This window comes from Gymnoscopelus microlampas, assembly GCF_963454915.1.
Source record: "Gymnoscopelus microlampas genome assembly, chromosome: 6".
NCBI lineage: Eukaryota > Metazoa > Chordata > Actinopteri > Myctophiformes > Myctophidae > Gymnoscopelus > Gymnoscopelus microlampas.
The window spans coordinates 49,738,526-49,760,148 of record NC_139943.1 but is presented as its reverse complement, the minus strand read 5'-3'; the positions used below and the strand labels follow the sequence as shown (position 1 = coordinate 49,760,148).

Below are 21,623 nucleotides of genomic sequence, written 5' to 3'. Positions count from 1 at the left end.
TATATTTAAATATGAAAATTAATATTAAAAAAAAAAAAAAAAAATGACAGGGACAATACAAAAAACTATGTTTTTTGTATTGTCCCTGTCAAAATATATGTTTTATTGGATCCGAGCACTTGATACATCGTTTTTTTGTCCCTGTCAAATAAACATTACAAAAAAAATGTATGTATTTTTTAATAATAATAATATTCGAACATATTCGAATATCTGCCAATTTTTAAGACCAATATTCGAAAATAATTTCTGAGGAAAGTTACCAGCCCTAATAGACAGTTGTAGAACGCTGTACTAAACCTAATCTAACAACAACAACAATCTCTTCTCTTATCAGTTCAGGGCTCCGTCCTTGAAGGTAAAATGTTTGAGAAGCCCCGTCTCACCTCATGGAGAAGAGCACAGTTCCTAAAGAGTAGCCTCATGTCAGAGATGAAGTGTGCCGGTCGCTGGTAGCAGGGACTCTGCTTGGCCTCCAGTCTGTTCTTCACTAAGGACACATCCATAGGTGCTGTTGTTGCACTCTGCCCGCTTACATTCAGCACCTACACACATATAGAGACCATGAAACAGCAAATAGATAAAGACAAGCTATTTCCAACATGTAGGCCAGGGCTCAACTAACTCAGCTACACATACAAATTTGACTGTGCAACTTTCACTGATAGTTGAGTTGAGCAACATTTGACCAGTGGTGGGAAAAGTACTCAAATGTTTTACTTATGTAAAAGTATCAATACTGCAATGTAGAAGTACTCTGTTACAAGCAAAAGTCCGCAATTAAAAATGTACTTGAGTAAAAGTACAAAAGTATTGGTATCAAAATGTAGTCAAAGTACCAAAAGTACAAAGTACTCATTATGCAGAATGTCCCATTTCAAGCTTTCAAATGTATACAAATATTTTGAAAATAGCAGAAAGCTTGTAGAACGGCTATTTTCAAATAGCCGAAATGCATATAGGGCTGAAGTGGTTAATGTATGTTTTGTAATAATAATCAAAATCTACAAAGTAACTAGTAACTAAAGTTTTCAAATAATAAGAAGTGGAGTAAAAGTACTATATTTACCTCTGAGATGTAGTGGAGTAGGAAGTAAAAGTATTGGACATTGGAAATGCTCAAGTAAAGTAAAAAATACCTCAACATTGTACTTAAGTACAGCACTTGAGTACATGTACTTAGTTACTTTCCACCACTGCATTTGACAAGGCAGTATCTATACTTTTGACTCAAGTACTGGTATTGAGTACTTTGTCCACCGATGAACGCTACATGTACAGTAAGTCTATGAGACATTATTATTGCTGTTTTTGACCCTCATGCTTGTGTACTCACCGAGGACAGAGCAGCTTGGTGGAGGTCTGAACTCATCTCACTGCAAAACAACCGCAGCAACAGTCTCTCACACTTCTGCAGAGTGGGAAGAAGGGTTGACATTTGGACTTAATGCATGGCCACTAACAGAGAACATAAATAGATGTTTGTTTAGCTAACAACTAAGAACATTATGCCTGTATATGGTTTACTAGTCTCTCCTAGACAGACTGTTGGCTCAAACAGTTTCCAAAAAGCGCACACACACACACACACACACACACACACACACACACACACACACACACACACACACACACACACACACACACACACACACACACACACACACACACACACACACACACACACACACACACACACACACACACACACACACACACACCAAAACATCCGCCCTAACAGTCTGTACAGCTTGTCCTCTCTAGCTTTGGAAGATCGTGGAGGAGTTCTGGTCATAATTTGTTGCCTTGCTCCAAATAAATCTTCTTTGCAAGTCTGCAGTCCACACCTTTTGGGAGCTAAGGAGTACTTCTTTGAAAACCCCTTTTTTTGATTCATTGTGGAGGAGTCGTTTGGCTTCAGAAACCAGTAGTTTAGTACACAAATTAAACTAATGTGTGAAAAGATGTGAAAACTAATAAAAGAAAGGATTGTGGTACTGACACTAACTGCACTCCTCTCATTCATTAAACTCAAATTATTCCAATTCAAGACAAAATGTTACAAATATATTTGTATTTATTTATTTTTTTAACTATTTGACTAAGAACGGAAATCATATCACAGTGACTGACGCCCTTAGAAAGTGAACCAGCTGACTAAACTAGGTAATTGTTTATAGAACAGTTTCATGTCAAGGGCCCTGAACTTTAAATGCCTTTGGCCACGGACCCCCATCTAGAAAGATGTTGTAACGGGGGGCCACAATAAGAGAAGATTTGTGTTAAACATAAAAAAAAAATCCTAATTTTTCACAATTTAGAATTTTCTATTTCTAAAATAGCTCATCTACAAGCACACATTCAACACGTCGCAACACGAGGCATTGTGAGCAGATCTACAAGCTCAGTGCTCATTTTTTAAATTGTTCCACATTTTTTTGCTGGGGACCCCCTGGAATCCACCCACCCCTCAAGGACCCCTGTTTTTTTAGGTATACTGACTCGTTTGTCCACCGGGGGGAGTCGTCTCTCACAGTCGGGCTCTTCTTTGACAGCCTTGGCTACAGGTTGGTTGCCACAGTCGTATTCCATCTCAGGCACCGCCAGGTCCCGACACAACGCACACAACCACTCCCCACTGTGTACACACACACACACACACACACACGCACACGCACACGCACACGCACACTCAATTAAAAACACTGTCATAACAGCCTAAAAAACAAACAGAATTATGTCTAAATATTGTTTTGGTTTTAAGAATTGCGGCGCGTTGCAATTAAACAAAGTCTCTTGGCTTTCATAATTTAACCACACTGAACCCTAGTGTCCCTATTCCGTCGTCTCAGATTTAGATTATTATTACAAAACATACATTAACGAATTAAGACCTGTTTTATACATCAGCTACTTTCAAAACATAAAAAAAAAAAGATTTTAGTATCTTTATTTGATACTTACTTACTTTCCAGTACTTTTTTACTTTTACTCAAGTTAAATGATGTATACAGGACTTTTACTTGGCTTTTTTTTTTTAATATAACGTGGTCAGAGTTAGAGTACTACAGAGTACTTGGAAGCACCACTGAAAACCACTCCCCTAGATCAGGGGTTCTCAAACTTTTTCAGGTCAAGGACCTCCAAAATGTATTTGGCCGTGGATCCCCATCTGAAAAGGGTTTGTGCCTGCCACGGCCAAAACGTTCCAATACTTTCAAGATTGTATTTTTTATTTTTTGAAATTCATTTTTTTTAAATGTTAAATTCACTATGGACAGATCCATAGATGTTGTTACACTCCTGCTGCCTGCTTTCACCCAGCACCTACACACATACAGAGATCAAATAACAATGGACAGATCCATAGTATCTGTGTATGTACACGCGATGTACAAGCTTTCAGTGCTTGTACATGGCTTGAACCACTGCCCTAGAGGGCTTTCCATTGTCATAAAGCAAAGTTTTCCTCCGACAGCAAAGTCAGAGGAAAGAGCAAAGTTTACATCATTTAGTTCACTGTCTGCTTGTGTTTCAACATTGTTTTGCCATTTGGAGCGCCCTCTGGTGGACAGATTAGCAGACAGAATGACATACATAATAGACTACACCAGTGATTCAGTTTTCATTTTTCTTTTTTCCTTTCTTTTTTCCTCTTGGACCACAATCTACACAGTAACATCTTCAGTGTTAATTTAACTCTGAGACTGAATAAACTGGAACCAAATGAACCAGTAACGGTCCATTTGTGAACTTGCTGAACACATTTGTGTTGAACTTGTGTACTTCTGTTATTTTTTTATAAAATCTCAGAGTTACACACCCGTTTGGTTCCTTCCTAACTAGTAAAAGGATCCCTGGCTAATAAGCCTTAAAACATTATAATTGCTCTATAACTAAGATAAAAATTGTAAAACACATTGTAGAAACAGTGAATCTTTCACTAAATAGGGGCAATGCCCGTCACATTTGTCCATGTGTGGTCTAGCCCTATGGAATTTATGGAATGCATGTGAAAATAAAAAACATCTCAATACTTCCTAAGGTTAATATGAGCATCACATCAATATTTTAAATATGCTTTTCTTGCACATGCATTCCATAAATTCCATGGGCATTGCCCCTATTGAGTGAAAGATGAACTGTTTCTGAAATAAAAATATTTGAATAAATAAATATTTAAGGTGTTTTTAATATGACCTTTTAGTTATAGAGGACAATTATAATGTATTAAGGCATATTTGGCTTATTAGCCAGGGATCCTTTAAATCATTTAGGTGGGGACCCCCTGGAACCCCCCTCAAGGACCCTTGGACATCCCTGGACCCCTATACGTTGAGAACCAGCCGTTACTCTTCAGGTCTCATAGGTTAAAAACAGTTTTACTCATCAGGTCTTATGGGTTAGGAGGACTCGGAGGGGTCTTGCCTGGGACATGTGGACAGACTGGGCACATGGCAGGTGAGATGGAACACTCGGGGACAGTGTCCACAGCACAGCAGCTGTCCCCCGCTCATGCACACTGCACACACGTCTTCACTGGTGTCTTCTGCTGGACCTCCACCACGTCCCCCGTCACCCCCCTCCTCCGTCTCTCCTCCCAGAAGCAGGGTGGTCCGGTGAGGGGTGTCGGCCTCACTCCGGTCGCCTTGGGTTAGGGCTGCATGGTCATGAACCCAAAATGCATCAAAACAAGACATTCAGAACCTCTCACTATAGGCCGGTCATAATAATTACATGATCGCAATTATTATATATTATCATATCGTCATAATCATTTCCATGTTAAAAATGTTTGAGAACCAAATGAACAGTCTACCCTACAAAGCCAAAGTGCAGTAAGTACGAGAAAGGTTCTGATTCTACAAAAATGTCTTCTAAATCCTAACAGTTTTTTTTTAAACATGCTGCTATAACAGTGGTTCTCCAACTTTTTCATGTCAAAGACCCCAAAATGTATTTGACCGCAGACCCCCATCTCAAAATATTTTGTTCCAGGGACCCCCAGAAGCAAAGATTTCAGATACAAATGTTCGCTTTAAAAAAAGATATATTCAAAGATTTGCACTAATGTTCTTGATTTTTCAAAAATAGCAGAGCTACAAGCTCATAGCGCGGCACTCAGTGCCGCGCTATGAGCTTGTAGATCTGCTATTTTTGAACAGCCAAAGTGTAAAATAATGCTTTTTAGCTCAAATCTAAAAGTGACACAGATGCGTTCCAGGTCTTAATGGGTTAAAAGTGATTCAACTGGTCAGCCAAATGAGATAACGGCATATAAGTGATATTACACAAATTGTACATCTGTTCTTGAGGTAATTGTTTATCCCCCGAAATCACGAAGGCTAATGTGACCTTTGGGATACACAAATAAGTCGGTGTGTCCAAAAACGTAGTTAATGCACTTTGGCTTCGTACGCTAAATGGAGCAGAGCCTTCATTAGTATAAGTGGTAACACCTGTGAAGGAAGTAAGGAAGAGGCCCAATTTCTTTCCAATATGGCTGCTGTGCATATAGAGCCTATTGAGGCACGAGTTTGAAATAATGCTACAGTACATGTAGCCCTACCTTGTGTCTTTGGCTGCTGCTGTGGAGGGGTGTGGGGGGGCTTGTTCTCTGTGCTTTGAGGAGGAGTGGGGACGCGCTTCCCTCCAGGTTGGCTGCTGGTTTGGGGCTGGTCGCCTGTGCTGTCAGGGAGGTTGGCTCTTTGGTTGGTTTGTACCTGACGTATACACGACGCACGCACACACGCACGCACACACACACAAACGTACACACATTTTTCAGCACACAGCTAAGTACTGTATAAACCAGGCATTACGACACCATCAAGGCACCACCAAAATATTTCTTAGTCGACTAAATCAACTGTAGATTCAGTCGACTAAAATCTTATGATATTTAGTCAACCAAAACTAGACTAAAAGTAAAACTTTTCAGATAACAAACATATGACTGAAACTAAATCAAACATGTTCTGTCAAAATGAACAGTGCATGTGACACTGTCTCCTTACATAGCTGACGTCATCTTCGGGCTCATCTTTGATGACGATGACGGGTCCGGGTGATGACCTTCTTCTTCTCTTGGCCACCGTTCCGTTATGCTGCTGCTGCTGCGTGTCAGGAGGCTTCCAGTGAACCGTCCTTCAGAGCAAATCAGAGACAGCCAATAGGAGCCAAATGAAAACAAATGGGGTGGTTGAGAAACCAACGGCAGAGAGAGAGAGAGAAACAGAGAGAATTGGCCTGAAAAAACATCTATCAGGAGACCAAAAGAGAAAGTAAATGTAATTTTCTCTTTTGTATATATAGTGCTTGTGTTTGTTGATGTCATGTATTATTGTGTTAATGTCTGCTATGTTGATGAATTGAATACATAGGACCACAATGGAAACAAGTCCCTAGGACTTTTTGTGTTGTCCTTTTAGCTTTAACGTCTTACTGTACTGTGCTGTTTACTGACAGAGAGAGAGAGAGAGACTGACAGAGAGAGAGACTGACAGAGAGAGAGAGAGAGAGAGACTGACAGAGAGAGAAAGAGACAGACAGACAGGCTATGATGCTGTGTTCACACTGGCAGCTCAAATCAGTTTTTTTGGCCTATCCAGATTGGCATCAGATTGGTTTGATCAAGTCTGAACAGCAAAAGCAAAACACACACACACACACACACACACACACACACACACACACACACACACACACACACACACACACACACACACACACACACACACACACACACACACACACACACACACACACACACACACACACACACACACACACACACAAAAAACACTTTGAACCACATTCCCCAGGTGCTTTGAAATGCGATTACAATCTGATTTCTAAAGATGTGTGTCAGTCTGAACATAAGCCAGAGAGAGACAGACTAGAGAACAGAGTGTTAGCAGATACATGATGAACATGCACAGATTTCAGCTTACCCTGGTTTCTCCTCCTGGGATACAGCAGGATACCCTGGTGAACTCTGCTGTGCTTGAGCTGAGACAGAAGAAAAAGCATCTTTTAACCCATTAAGACCTGAGGCGATTCTTAAAAATCCTGACAGTTTTTTGAAAAAAAATATAAAAAATATTTTTTCACGATTTTTCAAAAATAGCAGATCTACAAGCTCGTAGCGCGGCACTCGGTGCCGCGCTATGAGCTTGTATATCTGCTATTTTTGAATAGCCAAAGACATCTAAAGTGACACAGATGCGTTCCAGGTCTCAACCTGTTGTATAGGGCAAAGGTTCCCAAACTTTTCAGGCCACCAAAACAATCATATTTGAACTGGGGACCCCCTACCCTGACAGGCACTTGTGAATTGTAGGCATTACATTTAGTTTGACTCGGTTCCACAGATAAACATTGTGTCAAAATAGCTGAACTACAAGCTTGTAGATCGTCTATTTTCACAGTGTTTGCCTCTTTCTTACGTAATATTTGCCAATTTGGCCAATTTGTTATTTAAAAGGTCTTAAAAATCATTCAATTGTAACTTTAGAAATTGTGTTTTATTTATTTATTGATGCCCGCAATGTTCAAACCTATCAACCGTTGCTGTGCTCCAACGTTGTGTCATCTGCCTTATGAGCACAAATAGTCTAGCTGAAAATAACGGTAAAACGGACTCTGATGACCACCCATAGAGTTATCTAGAGGGCGGACTGCCCTGCCCCCAGCTATCCATTTCAATGAAAGTTGTTCAATGGCATTTGAAACACTCGGAAGTACCTCTACTTCCGCATTCGGGCACCAAATTTGGGTGCCCAAATGCGGAAGTCTTGAGCACCGAGCAGGCGCACTAGGGTTTCAAACAGTAGAAGCACGCGCAGTGGCGTTTTAAATGCGGAAGTATTGCATTCCCAGATTTGACCACCAGGCGACCGCCGCTTCACTGTTCTACCGTGGCTCTGGGGGCTTGTGGCCACCCCAGCAGCCGCATCATTGAGACAGCATATATTGTATGCTAATTCTTCCTTTTTTGGTTTATTCATGTAGTTTATACAGTATATTCCCCTGGCAGACCAAGGACCAGATGGGGGGATTATATCTCCACACACTGGCCTTGGAAAGCCTCGGGATCCCCAAGGAGGAAGTTGCTAATGTTGCTCTGGAAAGGAAGGTCTAGCGCGCTCCGTTGGAACTGTTACCCCCGCGACACGATTCCGGATAAGCGGTTGAAGATGGCTGGATGGATGGACTATACATACATGCAAACAAATACAGATAACCACACACAACCAGTTCTATTGCTTTATTGCCTTGCATATTTAGCAGACTTTTTCTTCTAGACGCAGTCAGTGGCCAAGCAATGGAACAACATTGTGTACAATCTTCAGACGCACGCGCTGTTATTATTCTATGCACAGAACACAACCTTTTATTCAGTCACTGCCTAAAGTCATACATGGGCAACTGGCGGCCCAGGGGCCACATGCGGCCCCCACCTTCACTTAATGCGGCCCGCAGGTTAATATCGGAACACTGATATATTATTGATTTCAGCTGATACAATTGCAAACATGACCCGCTTTAATTACTACTACTATATTAGTAGTAGCTTAATGACTAGTATTGAAATTCTTTTTTATGTCCAATGTATTTTAAGTTCATAAAGTTAACATAAGTATAACTAAATGCATTTGAAATTAAATAAAAATGATACTTTTCAGGATTCCAATTCAAAAATAGCTAAAAAGAAATCTGAATTCCAATTCAAAAATATAAAAAATAGCAGATCTACAAGCACACAACGCGTCGCGCTGCGGCGCGTTTTGAGCTTGTAGATCTGCTATTTTTGCGTGACATAGAATGGCCCGACAGTATCTACATCACCCTCTGGAGTGAGTGTGGAAATATAGTGGCCCTCTCCATCATCAAAGTTGCCCACCCCTGGCATAAATTATAACATTATGGCAAATCTAGCTAGGTTACAATATTTACATTGCAATTTATTTGACAACAGACTATGATGACTTGACTATGAGAGTTTATGGCATAATGTTGCTCTATCTGTATTTCATTGTTGATGCTGCTATTTGTTTTAAGTGGATGCACTAAACACAACGTTGTTGTATGTTCCATACAGCGACAATAAACATATTTTCTTATTTATAATTCTGATTATGATAAACATACATTAAAACGTATATTCAAAATGTTGAGCCCTGATAAAGGCATAATTAGTCTAATATTGCATTTTGCCATAGTGATACCGGGTACATGCATGACCAACATGTGCTTATTTATTATTATTTATTTATTCATTCATTAATGTTTGAATGAATGGGGTGGGGGGGGGGGTCTGCATGTTGATTCCAGGGACGTAGCACATTAGCATATTCATGAGGGGTTGTTCCTGCAGGCGTGGCATAATGTATAATTCATGGGACCTGGAATTGTTAATGAGGGCAAAGACAGAGCCAAGTTCAAGGTGCAATAAAACTCATTTATAGATGTTTTTTTGAGTGAGAAAAATACTTGACAGGGCCATTACTGATCAAACATTTACATTTCTGACCAAGTTTGGATTTGTGAACTGCGACTTTAAGTGGATTCGGTTATCTTTGAGTTACCAGTTCTGTGGGAAGCAGCTGGTGATGATTGGCTGGCCAAAGAAAGGGCAACCAGCTGCTCCATATAATCGGACTGCACCACATTCTCTCTGCACCATGGGGAGGGGGTTATTTGTTTGATTTCGTGTTATAGGGTTTTGGGGAAACCTTTTTTTTGTTGGTATTTCAGTCGGATTGTAATAGGCTCTATGCATAGACCCCTTAACAGACGACGTCACACTGATAAGAACCAGTATGCGTGCAACCAGTATGCGCGCAATGAAACCCATTCTATCAGGTCTCGCTAGGACGCGCCTCACTAGCCAACACACAAGAGGGGGTCGGGGTGTGCTGAAACCAGCGCACCCCAAAACAACAGGTTGAGAATTGATTGCGTGAAACAATCACCAGTGCGTCCAGTCTCAATGTTGGTAAACAAATAATTGGTCTATAGCAGCCATATTGGACAGAAATTGGGCCTCTTCCTTACTTCCTTCACAGGTGTTACCAATGATACTAATGAAGGCTCTGTTCCATTTAGTGTAGCACTGTGGTTCTCAAACTTTTAATTTCCACGAGCCCCATAACTTTGAGAGTGTACAAATGGAACCAAATGGACCCTCCCATTTGTACACTCTCAGAGTTACACACCCTCAAGGAACCATGAGGGTCCCTGGACCACACTTTGAGACCCACTAGTGTTTCTAGTGAGCCAACATGCACAATATCAGCACCCTGACTCTGTTTGACCAGAATGGAACAGAGCCTTCATTAGTATCATTGGTAACACCTGTGAAGGAAGTAAGAAGAGGCCCAATTTCTTTCCAATATGGCTGCTGTGCATAGAGCCCATTGCATTAGTTAATATTAGTTAGTGTTGTATGGGTTTACAGTAGGTTGCATTGGTAGTGTGTTTAAATGGTAGTCTATTATGTTCCCCTCATGTGTCATTCTGGTTCGATCAGTTGTGCAGTTCAGTTTCGTTTGAGTTGATCTTATTTGTTTTGGGCCCACATTTTGTTGTTATTTGTAGAAACATTATTTTCATACACAAAATGAAAATACAATAAAATTAGGAAGAGATTCTAATCCTAATTCTGCCTAATCCATTATGGCTGTGTTATTATAAACTCCTAAAAACGGAAACGGAAACTTTATTTTGGTTGGTTATTTCTCCCCTTCAATAAAACCAATTGGTATAGTATTTTATATCGTTGGAAAGCCTGTTTAGTCACCTTAGGACCATAATATAGTTTGTACAACCTCATGCCTTCGTGGAATGAGCAACAAAGCTAACCGTGTGGGTAGCGCCCGCTACGTACCATGTCTGTGCGGTATGGAGGACGCAAGGCCCTGTGGGTAGTTGGGCCTCAGCATTTGAACGGTGCCGCCCGGGTCACTCCTCTTGTTCAGATAGGAGGCTTCCATCTAAACACAATGCAACACCTGCTGTTTAATGTAAACACACTCACTTCAATACATTTACTGCAGTGGTACTCAACATGCGGTCTGGGGACACCCAGGGAGGTCCTTGGTGGGGATTTACAGGGTAATCGTTAGGAACAAAATGGACCCTTACAGGTCTGTAACTCTGACGAGAGTACACATGTACCATTGTACGCTCTTTTTAAAGGAGTAGTTCACCCAAAAAATGACTTGTTTTCTATCAATTACACACCCCATGAAGCCTTGAATTCATGGAGATTTTTTAGTTTTTGTTGCATTCCTAAGCCAATAATTTGCTGACCGACGGAAAGATGCTAATATCTCCTGCAGGAGACTCAAGGAGTCTCCATTGAGTCTCCTACTGCCGGTTATGAAATTATTGGCTCAGGAATGCGACAAAAACAAACAAATCTCCATGAATTCAAGGCGTGTGCAATTGATAGAAAATAAGTCATTTTTAGGTGAACTACTGCTTTAAACACTATTTTATACATAGGCTATTCAATTGTAAGCTTGTTGATCTGTTATTTTTGGAAAATGTAAAGATCTTTCTATTCAAAAATGGCAGATCTACCAGCTTGCGCCACTTGTACATCTGCTATTTTTGAATTCGTTTTTGAAAAATATCGAAAATGTTTTTTTGAATTTTTAACACAAACCTTCTCTTCTGGGGATCCCTGGCACAAAGTCCTTTCAGACGGGGGTGGTCCGTGGCCAAAATACATATCAATTTTGGGGGTCCTTGACATGACAAAGTTAGAGAAATCCTGAATTAAGGCACTTGCCAGCTGCCGCGACTCCCGCGAGTGAGGAGAACCGAGGCCGCCGTTGCTGGGAAGCGATGCATTGTGGGTAGCATAAAGATGCGCCGTGGAGAATATGTCCACGGGTTTGGGCTGGTGACTGGGGCTGCTCCCTAGCCCCCTCTGGTGGCTGGGGCTGCCCCTCTGGTGGCCGGGGCTGCTCCCTGGCCCCCTCTGGTGGCTCGGGCTGCTCCCTACGCCCCTCAGTGGCTGGACAGACTGCAGAGGGAGAGACAAGGTTAAAAATAGTTGTTTTCATTTTTCATTAGTATTTATTATCTTTATTTCTTTTAGAGCGTTAGTTTTCAATTTCTGTTTTGTTTTGATTGGTTTTCAAAGTGTGTTGGTGGGTAGTTTAGTTTAGGCTAGTTCTTTTATGTTTTGAAAAGGCTTATATTAGTTTTAATTTAGTTTGTATTAGTTTTAGTGTTAGTTTAATTCGTTTTATCATAAGGGTAGTACTAGTCATTAGTCAGAGATGAAATTCATTCAACAACCTCAGAAAAAGCTTGTAGATCTGCTATTCTACTTTATTTTCACTATTTAATTTATTTTAATTTCAGTTAAAGGTAGGGTAAGTGATTTGCAATTATTCAAATAATTGCAAAAGGTCTATGTTCTGATAGTGCTCGTTACTATAGAGTGTCCTGTCCATATAAGGAGTCTCCATGTCTCTCCAGCTCTTTATAAAACAGAAAATGCATTTTCGTTTCAGTTTCAGTTTCATTTCCAATTTTATCCAATCAGGATAGAGAACTCAATCAGGATATAGATTAAACAAGTGAAATTGGAAGTGATGACACTAAGAAATGAGCAGGCAAAATTAGAACTGGAACACTATAAAAATGAAGCTTAAAATGGGTACTTTCTCCTGATTGGCTGAGATTTTGACACCTACCAGAAAATGTATTTTCTGTTTATTAAAGAGCTGGAGAGACGGGGAGACTCCTGTTACTGAACAAACACTCTATAGCAATGATTACTATCAGAATATAGTGCTTTAACCTTTTAAAAAAATACTTTTTGTTTTAACCCAAAAATATCACTTACCCTACCTTTAACTAAATGTCTTGTCAATTCTAGTTTGAGTTATTTGGTTAGTTTTTGTTTCCCTCTATACTAGATGTTTTTGGTTGCCCAAAAACATCCCCGTCTAAACAAACCTAACAAACAGTGAAAACACCAAAATAAAGCTATAGAGGGAAGTGTGTTTCTACAGGTAAACACCACAACTACTCCAGGGGCAGATCACTTCTGGTATAGAGGGAAATTACATAGTATGCCTTTAACTATAATAGCCCTGGTGGTGAGTGAGGCTCAGACACGTCATCACCATGCTGTCACCTCCTATGAACATGTGATGATGGACGTGGAGATGAAAGGCTGCTGGTCATGGAGGCCAGCAGCTCTTAACCCATTAAGAGCCGGGAACGCATCTGTGTGTCATTTTAAGATTGCTTTGGGCTATTCAAAAATGGCAGATCTACAAGCTCATGAGCTTAAGTTGTAGATCTGCTATTTTGGGGGGGGGGGGGGAATACAAAATTGTGCAAATCTTTGAATATATATATACATTTTTAATTTAAGTCTTTGCTTCTGGGGGGTCCAATGGAACAACATATTTTGAGATGGGGGTCTGCGGCCAAATACATATAATTTCGGGGGTCCATGACATGAAAAACGTTAGAGAACCACTGATATTATGGCAACATACGTTTTTTCAAAAAACTGTTAGGATTTAGAAGACATTTAAGATTTTAGTTAAAAATGTTCGCTTTAAAAATATATATATTAACACATCGGGTGCCAAACACGGTCTGAACCGTGTGTTTACATAGTGGCGGTTCCGAAGCTTCGGTGCCGAACACGGTCTGAACCGTGATTTCAGTCTTTTTCTTTTTTTCTTTTTTCTCCGCGCGGGCGGGGCTAGAGCAGCTCTGGGAGCACCCATTGTAATCCTGCGAAGGAAGTGCCAGATCGCTCACCGGAAACAATTTTTTTTCCCCCATCCGCTTCCTGTCTATTTCCTACTTTGAAACGCCTATATCTCCGAATCTGCTTCCTGTGGGGAAAACCGGTCATGCGCGATGCGCGATCCCCCCCCCGTTGTAACCCGCGAGGGGAATGTTATGGTTCCAGCCTGTAGCCAGGCTCATGGCAGAACATGAATCGATGCTTTTTTTTGCGTGGATTTGCTTGTAACGCACGCGGAAACTTTAAACAGCAAAGCGCAGTCAATGGGGAGAATGCTGGCACCCACGGTAAGTTGTTATGAAAAAATGCTGGCACCCGATGTGTTAAAAGATTTGCACTAATTTTCACGATTTAAAAAAAAAATAGCAGATCTACAAGCTCATAGCGCGGCACTTGGTGCCGCGCTATGAGCTATTTTTGAATAGCCCAAAGAAATCTCAAAATGAAACAGATGCGTTCCCGGTCTAAATGGATTAACAAAGAGCACAGCTGACGAGACTAGATGAGAACATAAACAGAACACTTCATGGTTGCAGATGGCTGTAGCTGCTCTGTGTTTGGTCTAGAACGTACGCAGCTGCAGGTGCTTCCAGCAGCAGCAGCAGCAGCAGCACATGCTGTGACTTGAGCGAAATCTGCTTTCAATTCCAATAGAAACTAAAAATAAATGTCTTTGTCGTGCAGCGAAAATAGGCCAATCTATGAGCTGACAAAGCATCGGGGATGATTGACTCAAAACAGACTTCAGTTATACTATATTCTATGAAATGTACTTTTTAACTACATTTTAAACTAGTGCTGTAGATGTGACGTAATGAAGATTGAGCAACTGTATGGCACATTAATCACCTAAACATCTGTTTGCTGTCGGTCAGAAACCCCTTATCTCCATATCGTCACCTTGCTAAACTAATGGCTAAAGTCATTTTTTGAGGAAAATGATATTTTAGCCTAAGTCAGACACTGGCCACCTTTGGTAAAATCGCCCATCTCCTAATTGAAAAGGATCATGCTGTTCACTCCCCTTTTAGCATAATGGCCTAACTCCCCAGTGTGACTTAGGCCAAAATAGGCTTTTTTTTTGGCCTAAGTCACATGGTTTTGTGACTTAGGCCAAATGATCTACTGATTTAGGCCATTTTGTAATTTTATTTTTGGCCTAAGTCAGATTTAATCCTATTTAAATCTCTTATGTTACATAACTGTCAGACAGTGTTATTTCTATATAAATAGTCATAATTTGTTATAAACATTTTGGGTGAAATGATTAAGAAATATCATAGTTTTGGATCAGTTTTTTATTTTTCCTGAAAAACTTTAAAAAAATGACAGACCATTAGTTTAGCAAGGCGACGATATTCAAACTTTTTGTGTTTTTTCGTAAATTAATGTCCTGTCCTACTTACTACAGCATCACACAAAAGTAGCAGAAGTAGCAGATCTACAAGCTCGAAATGCGTTTTGAGCTTGCAGATCTGCTACTTTTGCTATTTTTGAACTAGAATCCTGAAAAGTAACAGACATAATGAGGTTTTCACCCGACGGAGACGATAGACCAGCTATATGTTTCTCCTCCCCGCCTGTGAGCTCTGCTGCCCGACACACAGCTGCTTGCTTTGAGTCAGCTGAAGCCAACGCAGCTCCACCACAACTCACTTATTAATTGTGATATAATAGGCCTGCCTTTAAGAAAATACAATTTCACGCCGCTTGGCAGTTTCTCATAGGCTTTAATGTAAAATGGCAGTTCCTAAAAAAAAGGTGCCTATCATATATGAAAATTGCATAGGGTGCGTAGTCCGTGGATCGTGGACGATGGACTTCACAAATGTAACATGCGGATGTGCGAGGTGCACTGTTGCTCCGAACCGCACCAAACTTGGAAACAAAGACTGTCATGGGGTCTGACATGAGAATAATAATCACCAAAAACCCTAAATTGCACACATATGCGGCACTACAGCAGTGTTACAGCAATGTTTAACACTTAAAATGGCCAAAACTCTGTGAGCATTGCTCTGAAGAGCGCAATATAGAACTAGTTTTCTTTTTTTTAAGCCATCAGTGTGAATGCTACCCAATACATCACAACACGAACACAACCCATTTTTTAGCATGGGTGAAATTGCACTGATTGGGTCAGCTGACCCCGAGGGAAGATACAGCAGCTGACCAATCAGTGGCAGCTAAAGCCGTATCTTCCTCAGGGCTTATAGAGCAGCTAAATTATCACCGCGGGGGCTGAACGGGCACCATGCTACCGTGGCAAGACATGGAGGAGACTCTGCCACCGAAGATAGTTGATGATAGGGCAAAAATGACAAAAATGTTGGAGTTTATCCACAATGGAACACAAAACACATCAACTTCCTATTCTGACTGGCCTGTCACAATTATATGACTGTACATAATCGGCTGATCGCAAATTATTTGAGATAATCGCAATTAATAAACTCCAGCTTGTTCAGAATGCTGCTGCTAGAGTTTTAACTAGAACCAAGAAATTTGAACATATGACTCCTGTTTTATCTACTCTTCACTGGCTCCCACTGAAACAAAGAATTGATTTGAAAGTGCTTATTATTGTTTTTAAATAGATCAATGGCTTAGCATTGTAACACTGGTTATTTCTTCCCATTTCCTGAAAAGTAACAGTTTTTGGGCATACACTACAAGCTTTCCACTCGACAGCGACGATCTGTGCATTGCAATGCCCTTATCTCTGTTTGGTATCAGTGTGTGCAGAAAACTGCAGAGAACACCCCAACAGCTTGTTCATAGCAGAGTGAAGCAACTCATGTGTGCTGCAGCCTACAAGAGAGCATTGTTCTCTCACACTGTCTACAGCCCAGAGCATGAAGCAAAACAAGCCATGAAGATAGACTAAACAACCCCAGAGTACTAGACATATCAGCCATTAGTTATGGACTGTCTGGGTCAGCTCTGTGTCACATCATCCTCGATTTACTATTCACTGTTTAATATGTAGACAATAGGCTCTATGCACAGCAGCCATATTGGAAAGAAATTGGGCCTCTTCTTACTTCCTTCACAGGTGTTACCAATGATACTAATGACCATTCTGGTCAGGGTGCTGATATTGTGCATGTTGGCTCACTAGAAACACTCCATTTTGGTTCCCAAATGGCCCCTTATGGTGGGTGTCTAACTCTGAGAGTGTACAAATGGAACCAAATGGACCCGTAAGCATAGGCGGCGGGTAATGAAGGCTAGGGTAGGCTAAGCCTTCCCAAATGTTATCCTGGAAAATTTTTGAAATTGAGCAAATTATATATAATAAATGTGCGCAGCATTATATATTGTGTGTGCTGTCGCTGCAGCCCCCTGGTGACAGTCACGCCTACCCGCCGATCAAAGGAGCACCCTCTCCGCCCCCTCCCTTCAGCAGAAAATAACGTGCATTACTGCGTTCACATCAGCGCAGGCTGCGCAGCACTGCTTGTCACCCTATAACCGAAATAAACTTAATAAAGTAACCAAAAAAGTAACTTTATCCACGGGAAACCCGAAAAAATCGCGCGCGCGCGGGGGGGGGGGGGGGGGACACATGCACGCGCGCTGCGCGCGCGTGCATGTGTCCCGTACTAGCCTTCCCAAATGTCGGACTCACCCGCCGCCTATGCCCGTAAGGGTCCATTTGGTTCCATTTGTACACTCTCAGAGTTATGGGGGTCCTTGAAAATAAGACAACCACTATGCCACACTAAATGGAACAGAGCCTTAATTAGTATCATTGGTAACACCTGCGAAGGAAGTTAGGAAGGGGCCCAATTCATTCCCAATATGGCTGCTGTGCATAGAGCCTATTAGGAAATGCTGTTATCCAGAGCAACGATCGGAATAAACAGAGTAAACATGTTTACTCTCTAGTTAATAAACAAGATAAATAAGTTAATAACCACATAAATTAGAGTGCAGAGACAGTGTACTGTACATGCAGTGCCTCAAAAGGAACAATACCAGGTAAACAATTAACCTAGCATCTGTCTAAATAACATGCTACCTAAATAATATTCTGTACATTTGAAACTATAGGACACCAGGTTAACAATGAACCTAGCATCTGTGTAAACAACACGCTACAACATTCTGTACATTTGAAACTAGAAAAAGTGCTCCTCGGAGCACAGGTCTCCGCCAGGTCAGGTAGGTTATTGTGGCCTCCTGGTGGCGCTATAATAGGCCAATGTGAAAAGGGTGCCATTTATTCTTAGGCCTTTCACGGCGATCGGACACTGCATTCGTGATTTGAGGCATTTTGTTCCAAAAATGTGTTTTGACAAATTAGACCTGCTGGTGGCGCTATAACAGGCCAATGTGAAAAGGGTGGCATTTCTTCCTCGGCCTAGTGGGAATGTGCATGGGAAATTTCACGGAAATCGCAAGCTGCGTGCATGATTTGAGGCATTTTGTTCAAAACGGACCAATCCTGCAAACTTAGCAAAAATAGTAGAGACAACTATAGGATACCAGGTAAATAATTCACCTAGCATCTGTCCACATACCATGCTATCTTAAATCACACAAAAACATGAGAACAGGATATATCTGCAGAGTGAACTAGCATAAATTGGTTCAGATTGTATGGCTGTGTGAACTCATGCGGCAGCTTTTGATTGTAATGCATGTCGACAGGGAGAGGCATAAACTGCTCAGGATGTGAAGGCTGTCAGCTACATTTAGGACACTGCCAACATGTGCCTGAGCTTGTTAAGGAGCCTTGTCAATCAAACAGACAGACAGACAGGCAGACAGACAGAAAGACAGACATGTGCGCGCGCACACACACACACACACATCTTTGCTACAAGCTCACAACGCTTCACGTTGCGTTGTGAACCTTGTGGATGGTCTATTTTCCCTATTATCGAAACATTTTGAAAGTGAAAGGTGTGTCAGTGGGTTTTATAAATATTGAACCAATGGCCTAGACGGCTGGCGTATAGCGGTCCAGGCACCTAGGCTCAATGTAGCCTGACGGCGCGCCGCGAGTTCGAGTCCCGAGCCCGGCGGCCTTTGCTGCATGTCACTCCACAACTCTCTCCCCTTTTCCTGTCAGCCTACTGTCCTATCAATAAAGGCATAAAACCCCCAAATAAATCTTAAAAATATATATATAATAATAATAATAATATTGAACCAATAAAACGTATCACCCATTAAGACCGGGAACGCGTCTGTGTCATTTTAGATTTCTTTGGTTATTCAAAAACAGCAGATATGCAAGCTCGTAGCGCAGCACTCAATTTACTATTTTTGAAAATGTGTGCAAATCTTGGAATATTTATATTTTAAAGGGAACATTTTTGACTCAAATCTTTGCTTCTGGGGGTCCCTGGAACAAAATACTTTGAGATGGGGGTCCGCAGCCAAATATATATATTTTTATATAAGACATTTTGGGAGGTCCTTGAGATGAAAAAGTTTGAGAACCACTGATATAGCAACGTAGGTTTTAAAAAAAGAAATGTTTTTGTAGAATCGGCCTCAGGTCTTAATGGGTTAGACTAGGCTTAGAGCTTGTGACTAAATAATAACTACATTGGATCAAATTGGCGGTGCCTTGATGGCGTCGTAATCCCTGATTTTACACTTGGTTGTACGCTGAAAACAGCAGAACTACAAGCTCACAACGCGTCGCTGCGACGCGTTGTGAGCTTGTAGATCTGCCGTTTTCAGTGCACAACACCAGAGCGCAACCAAGCATAAAATGACTTGTGTTTTAGTTCTACTGGATCTCTTCTCCACTAGTTCCTCACTAACATTTTAGTCGAGTTTTTATTTGTTGACGAAATTGTCAATATGTTTAGTCTTACTTTCAGTCATCATAGCTTAGTTTTTATTTAGTTTTAGTCAGTGAAAAAAGGTAGTCGACGAACATTTGTCGTCATAGTTTTAGTCGATGAAATCAAGACTGCGACACGCACACGCACACGCACGCACACACACACACACACACTGACCTGGGGCGGTGTGAACCCGGGGCTTGGCAGCCTGCCGGTGGGGCTGACGTGGTTGGGCGGCGGCACCATGAACCTGCGCCCCCCCCCGGGCTGCATGGCGGCCAGAGGGGCCACACCACCACCACCACCACCGGGGGCCATGCTGCTGCTCTGGGAGGGAGAGCCCCCCTGGATGGGACCTCCTCCTCCTCCTCCCGGAGGAGCGCTCCTGGGCAGACGGACACTCCAGGGCCAGGTCCAGGGCGGGGGAGGGGGCTGGGGGGGCTGCCAGTGAGGCTGGGGGTTCAGCTTGTCCACCTGCATGTATTCAGGACAGTCACACTTATTACGTGTAATCGAGATTAATTGATAATCGCAATTATTTTCTGCATAACGCTTCGCTGTCGGGCAGAAACCTCTTATCTCCATATTCTACCTTTTTGTGTTTTTTCGTAAATTAATGCCTTACTTGATCATACTACAGCTTCACACAAAAGCATCAAAAGTAGCAGATCTACAAGCTCGAAACGTGGCGCGAATCGACACGTGTCGAGCTTGTAGATCTGCTACTTTTGCTATTTTTTTAATTTATTTTTATCCCACGATTTTGTAACCCCTATTTTTTACACCCAGTGCCAATTGTCTATGTAATTGTGGGCAGTACCTTCCCTCTGCCAACCTAGGGAGGCCAGGGCCGAGCTCATGCCTCCTTCAATGCATGAGAGCCAACTGACCTTCTTGTCACCTGACAGGGGGGAGTTTCCCTGGTTGGACGTAGCGCGTGGAAGGAACACGTTATTCCAACCAGTTCCTTTCCCCTCCATCAGGCGCCCCGGCTGGCCAGGGGGAGGCAGTATAGAGACCAGGATTTTGTGAGGGTACCTACCCTAGGAGACACGGGGAGAACATGCAAACTCCACACAGAAAGGCCCTTTCGCCAACCCCACCTAGGGTATGGGCACTGATGACGCGGAGGAGAGAACACGCCCCCAGCGCCCCTATTTTTGAATTCGTAAAAGTAACAGTTTTGGACATAATGAGGTTCCTCCCGACAAAGACGATTATCGTCATAATTGTTACCATGTTGAAAAAAAAACATACATTTTCTAACATTTTCAAACAAATAAGCGGGAATAACCAACGTGTTGCGATGCGACCGATGTGAGCTTGCAGATCAACTATTTCCACTATTAAAAAACGAATTGAAAGTATAAAGTTATGAAATATGTCAGCCATCTTTTTTGTATAGCTAAGTTATTTGTCATATCTGCCCTGTGCAATCTCTGTTTATGAAGTCTAAGTGTCATTTTCTATCTATTATGTTCCAATGTTCAATGCCACAAGTTGTTAATTGATGTCATTGATGGTGACAGACAGACAGGGCCTAACCTGCATCTGGAGCTGGGCCAGGGTGTTATGGGAGCCCAGGTGGTGGTGAAGGGGCCCCGGGGCCCCCAGGACGCTGCTGGGGGAGCCTGAGGGCCCCGGACCGCCAGGATGGGACAGCTGATGATGTGGGATGCCCTGGAACGCTCCCAGCTGGTGGCCCGGTACCGTCTCCACCATTAGAGAGCCTGAGGGCATGTGCACACGCGCACGCGCACACGCACACGCACACGCACACACACACACACACACAGGTGGAAAGATATTCCAATTAAATCTTTAGTTTGGAAGAAGTGTGCTACATACTAATCACAAACCAAGAAAACTAAATACTATCTGACAATAGCTGACGATGCTATCACAACATCACCTGTATGGCCATCACTACAATATGAAACTATAGAACATAAGAATTCATATTGTATTTGTTTCCGCTATGCAGCAAGTTTTTGTGCAGTGACATCATGTCATACTATACTACA

General features: G+C 41.9%; 1 protein-coding gene across 1 annotated transcript in view; it reads right to left on the bottom strand.

Moving 5' to 3' along the window:
* LOC311048056 (transcription intermediary factor 1-alpha-like) overlaps positions 1-21,623 on the bottom strand; it is a 52,396-nt gene that overhangs the window by 4,096 nt on the left and 26,677 nt on the right. The window contains exons 10-20 of the mRNA XM_084061067.1: positions 21,145-21,329; positions 19,777-20,073; positions 11,675-12,037; positions 10,892-10,997; positions 6,954-7,011; positions 6,018-6,147; positions 5,570-5,723; positions 4,429-4,660; positions 2,503-2,638; positions 1,337-1,411; positions 387-545 (exon numbers count right to left, since the gene is read on the bottom strand). Coding sequence (XP_083917193.1) covers positions 387-545; positions 1,337-1,411; positions 2,503-2,638; positions 4,429-4,660; positions 5,570-5,723; positions 6,018-6,147; positions 6,954-7,011; positions 10,892-10,997; positions 11,675-12,037; positions 19,777-20,073; positions 21,145-21,329 — 1,895 coding nt within the window. The remainder of the gene's footprint in view (positions 1-386; positions 546-1,336; positions 1,412-2,502; positions 2,639-4,428; positions 4,661-5,569; positions 5,724-6,017; positions 6,148-6,953; positions 7,012-10,891; positions 10,998-11,674; positions 12,038-19,776; positions 20,074-21,144; positions 21,330-21,623) is intronic.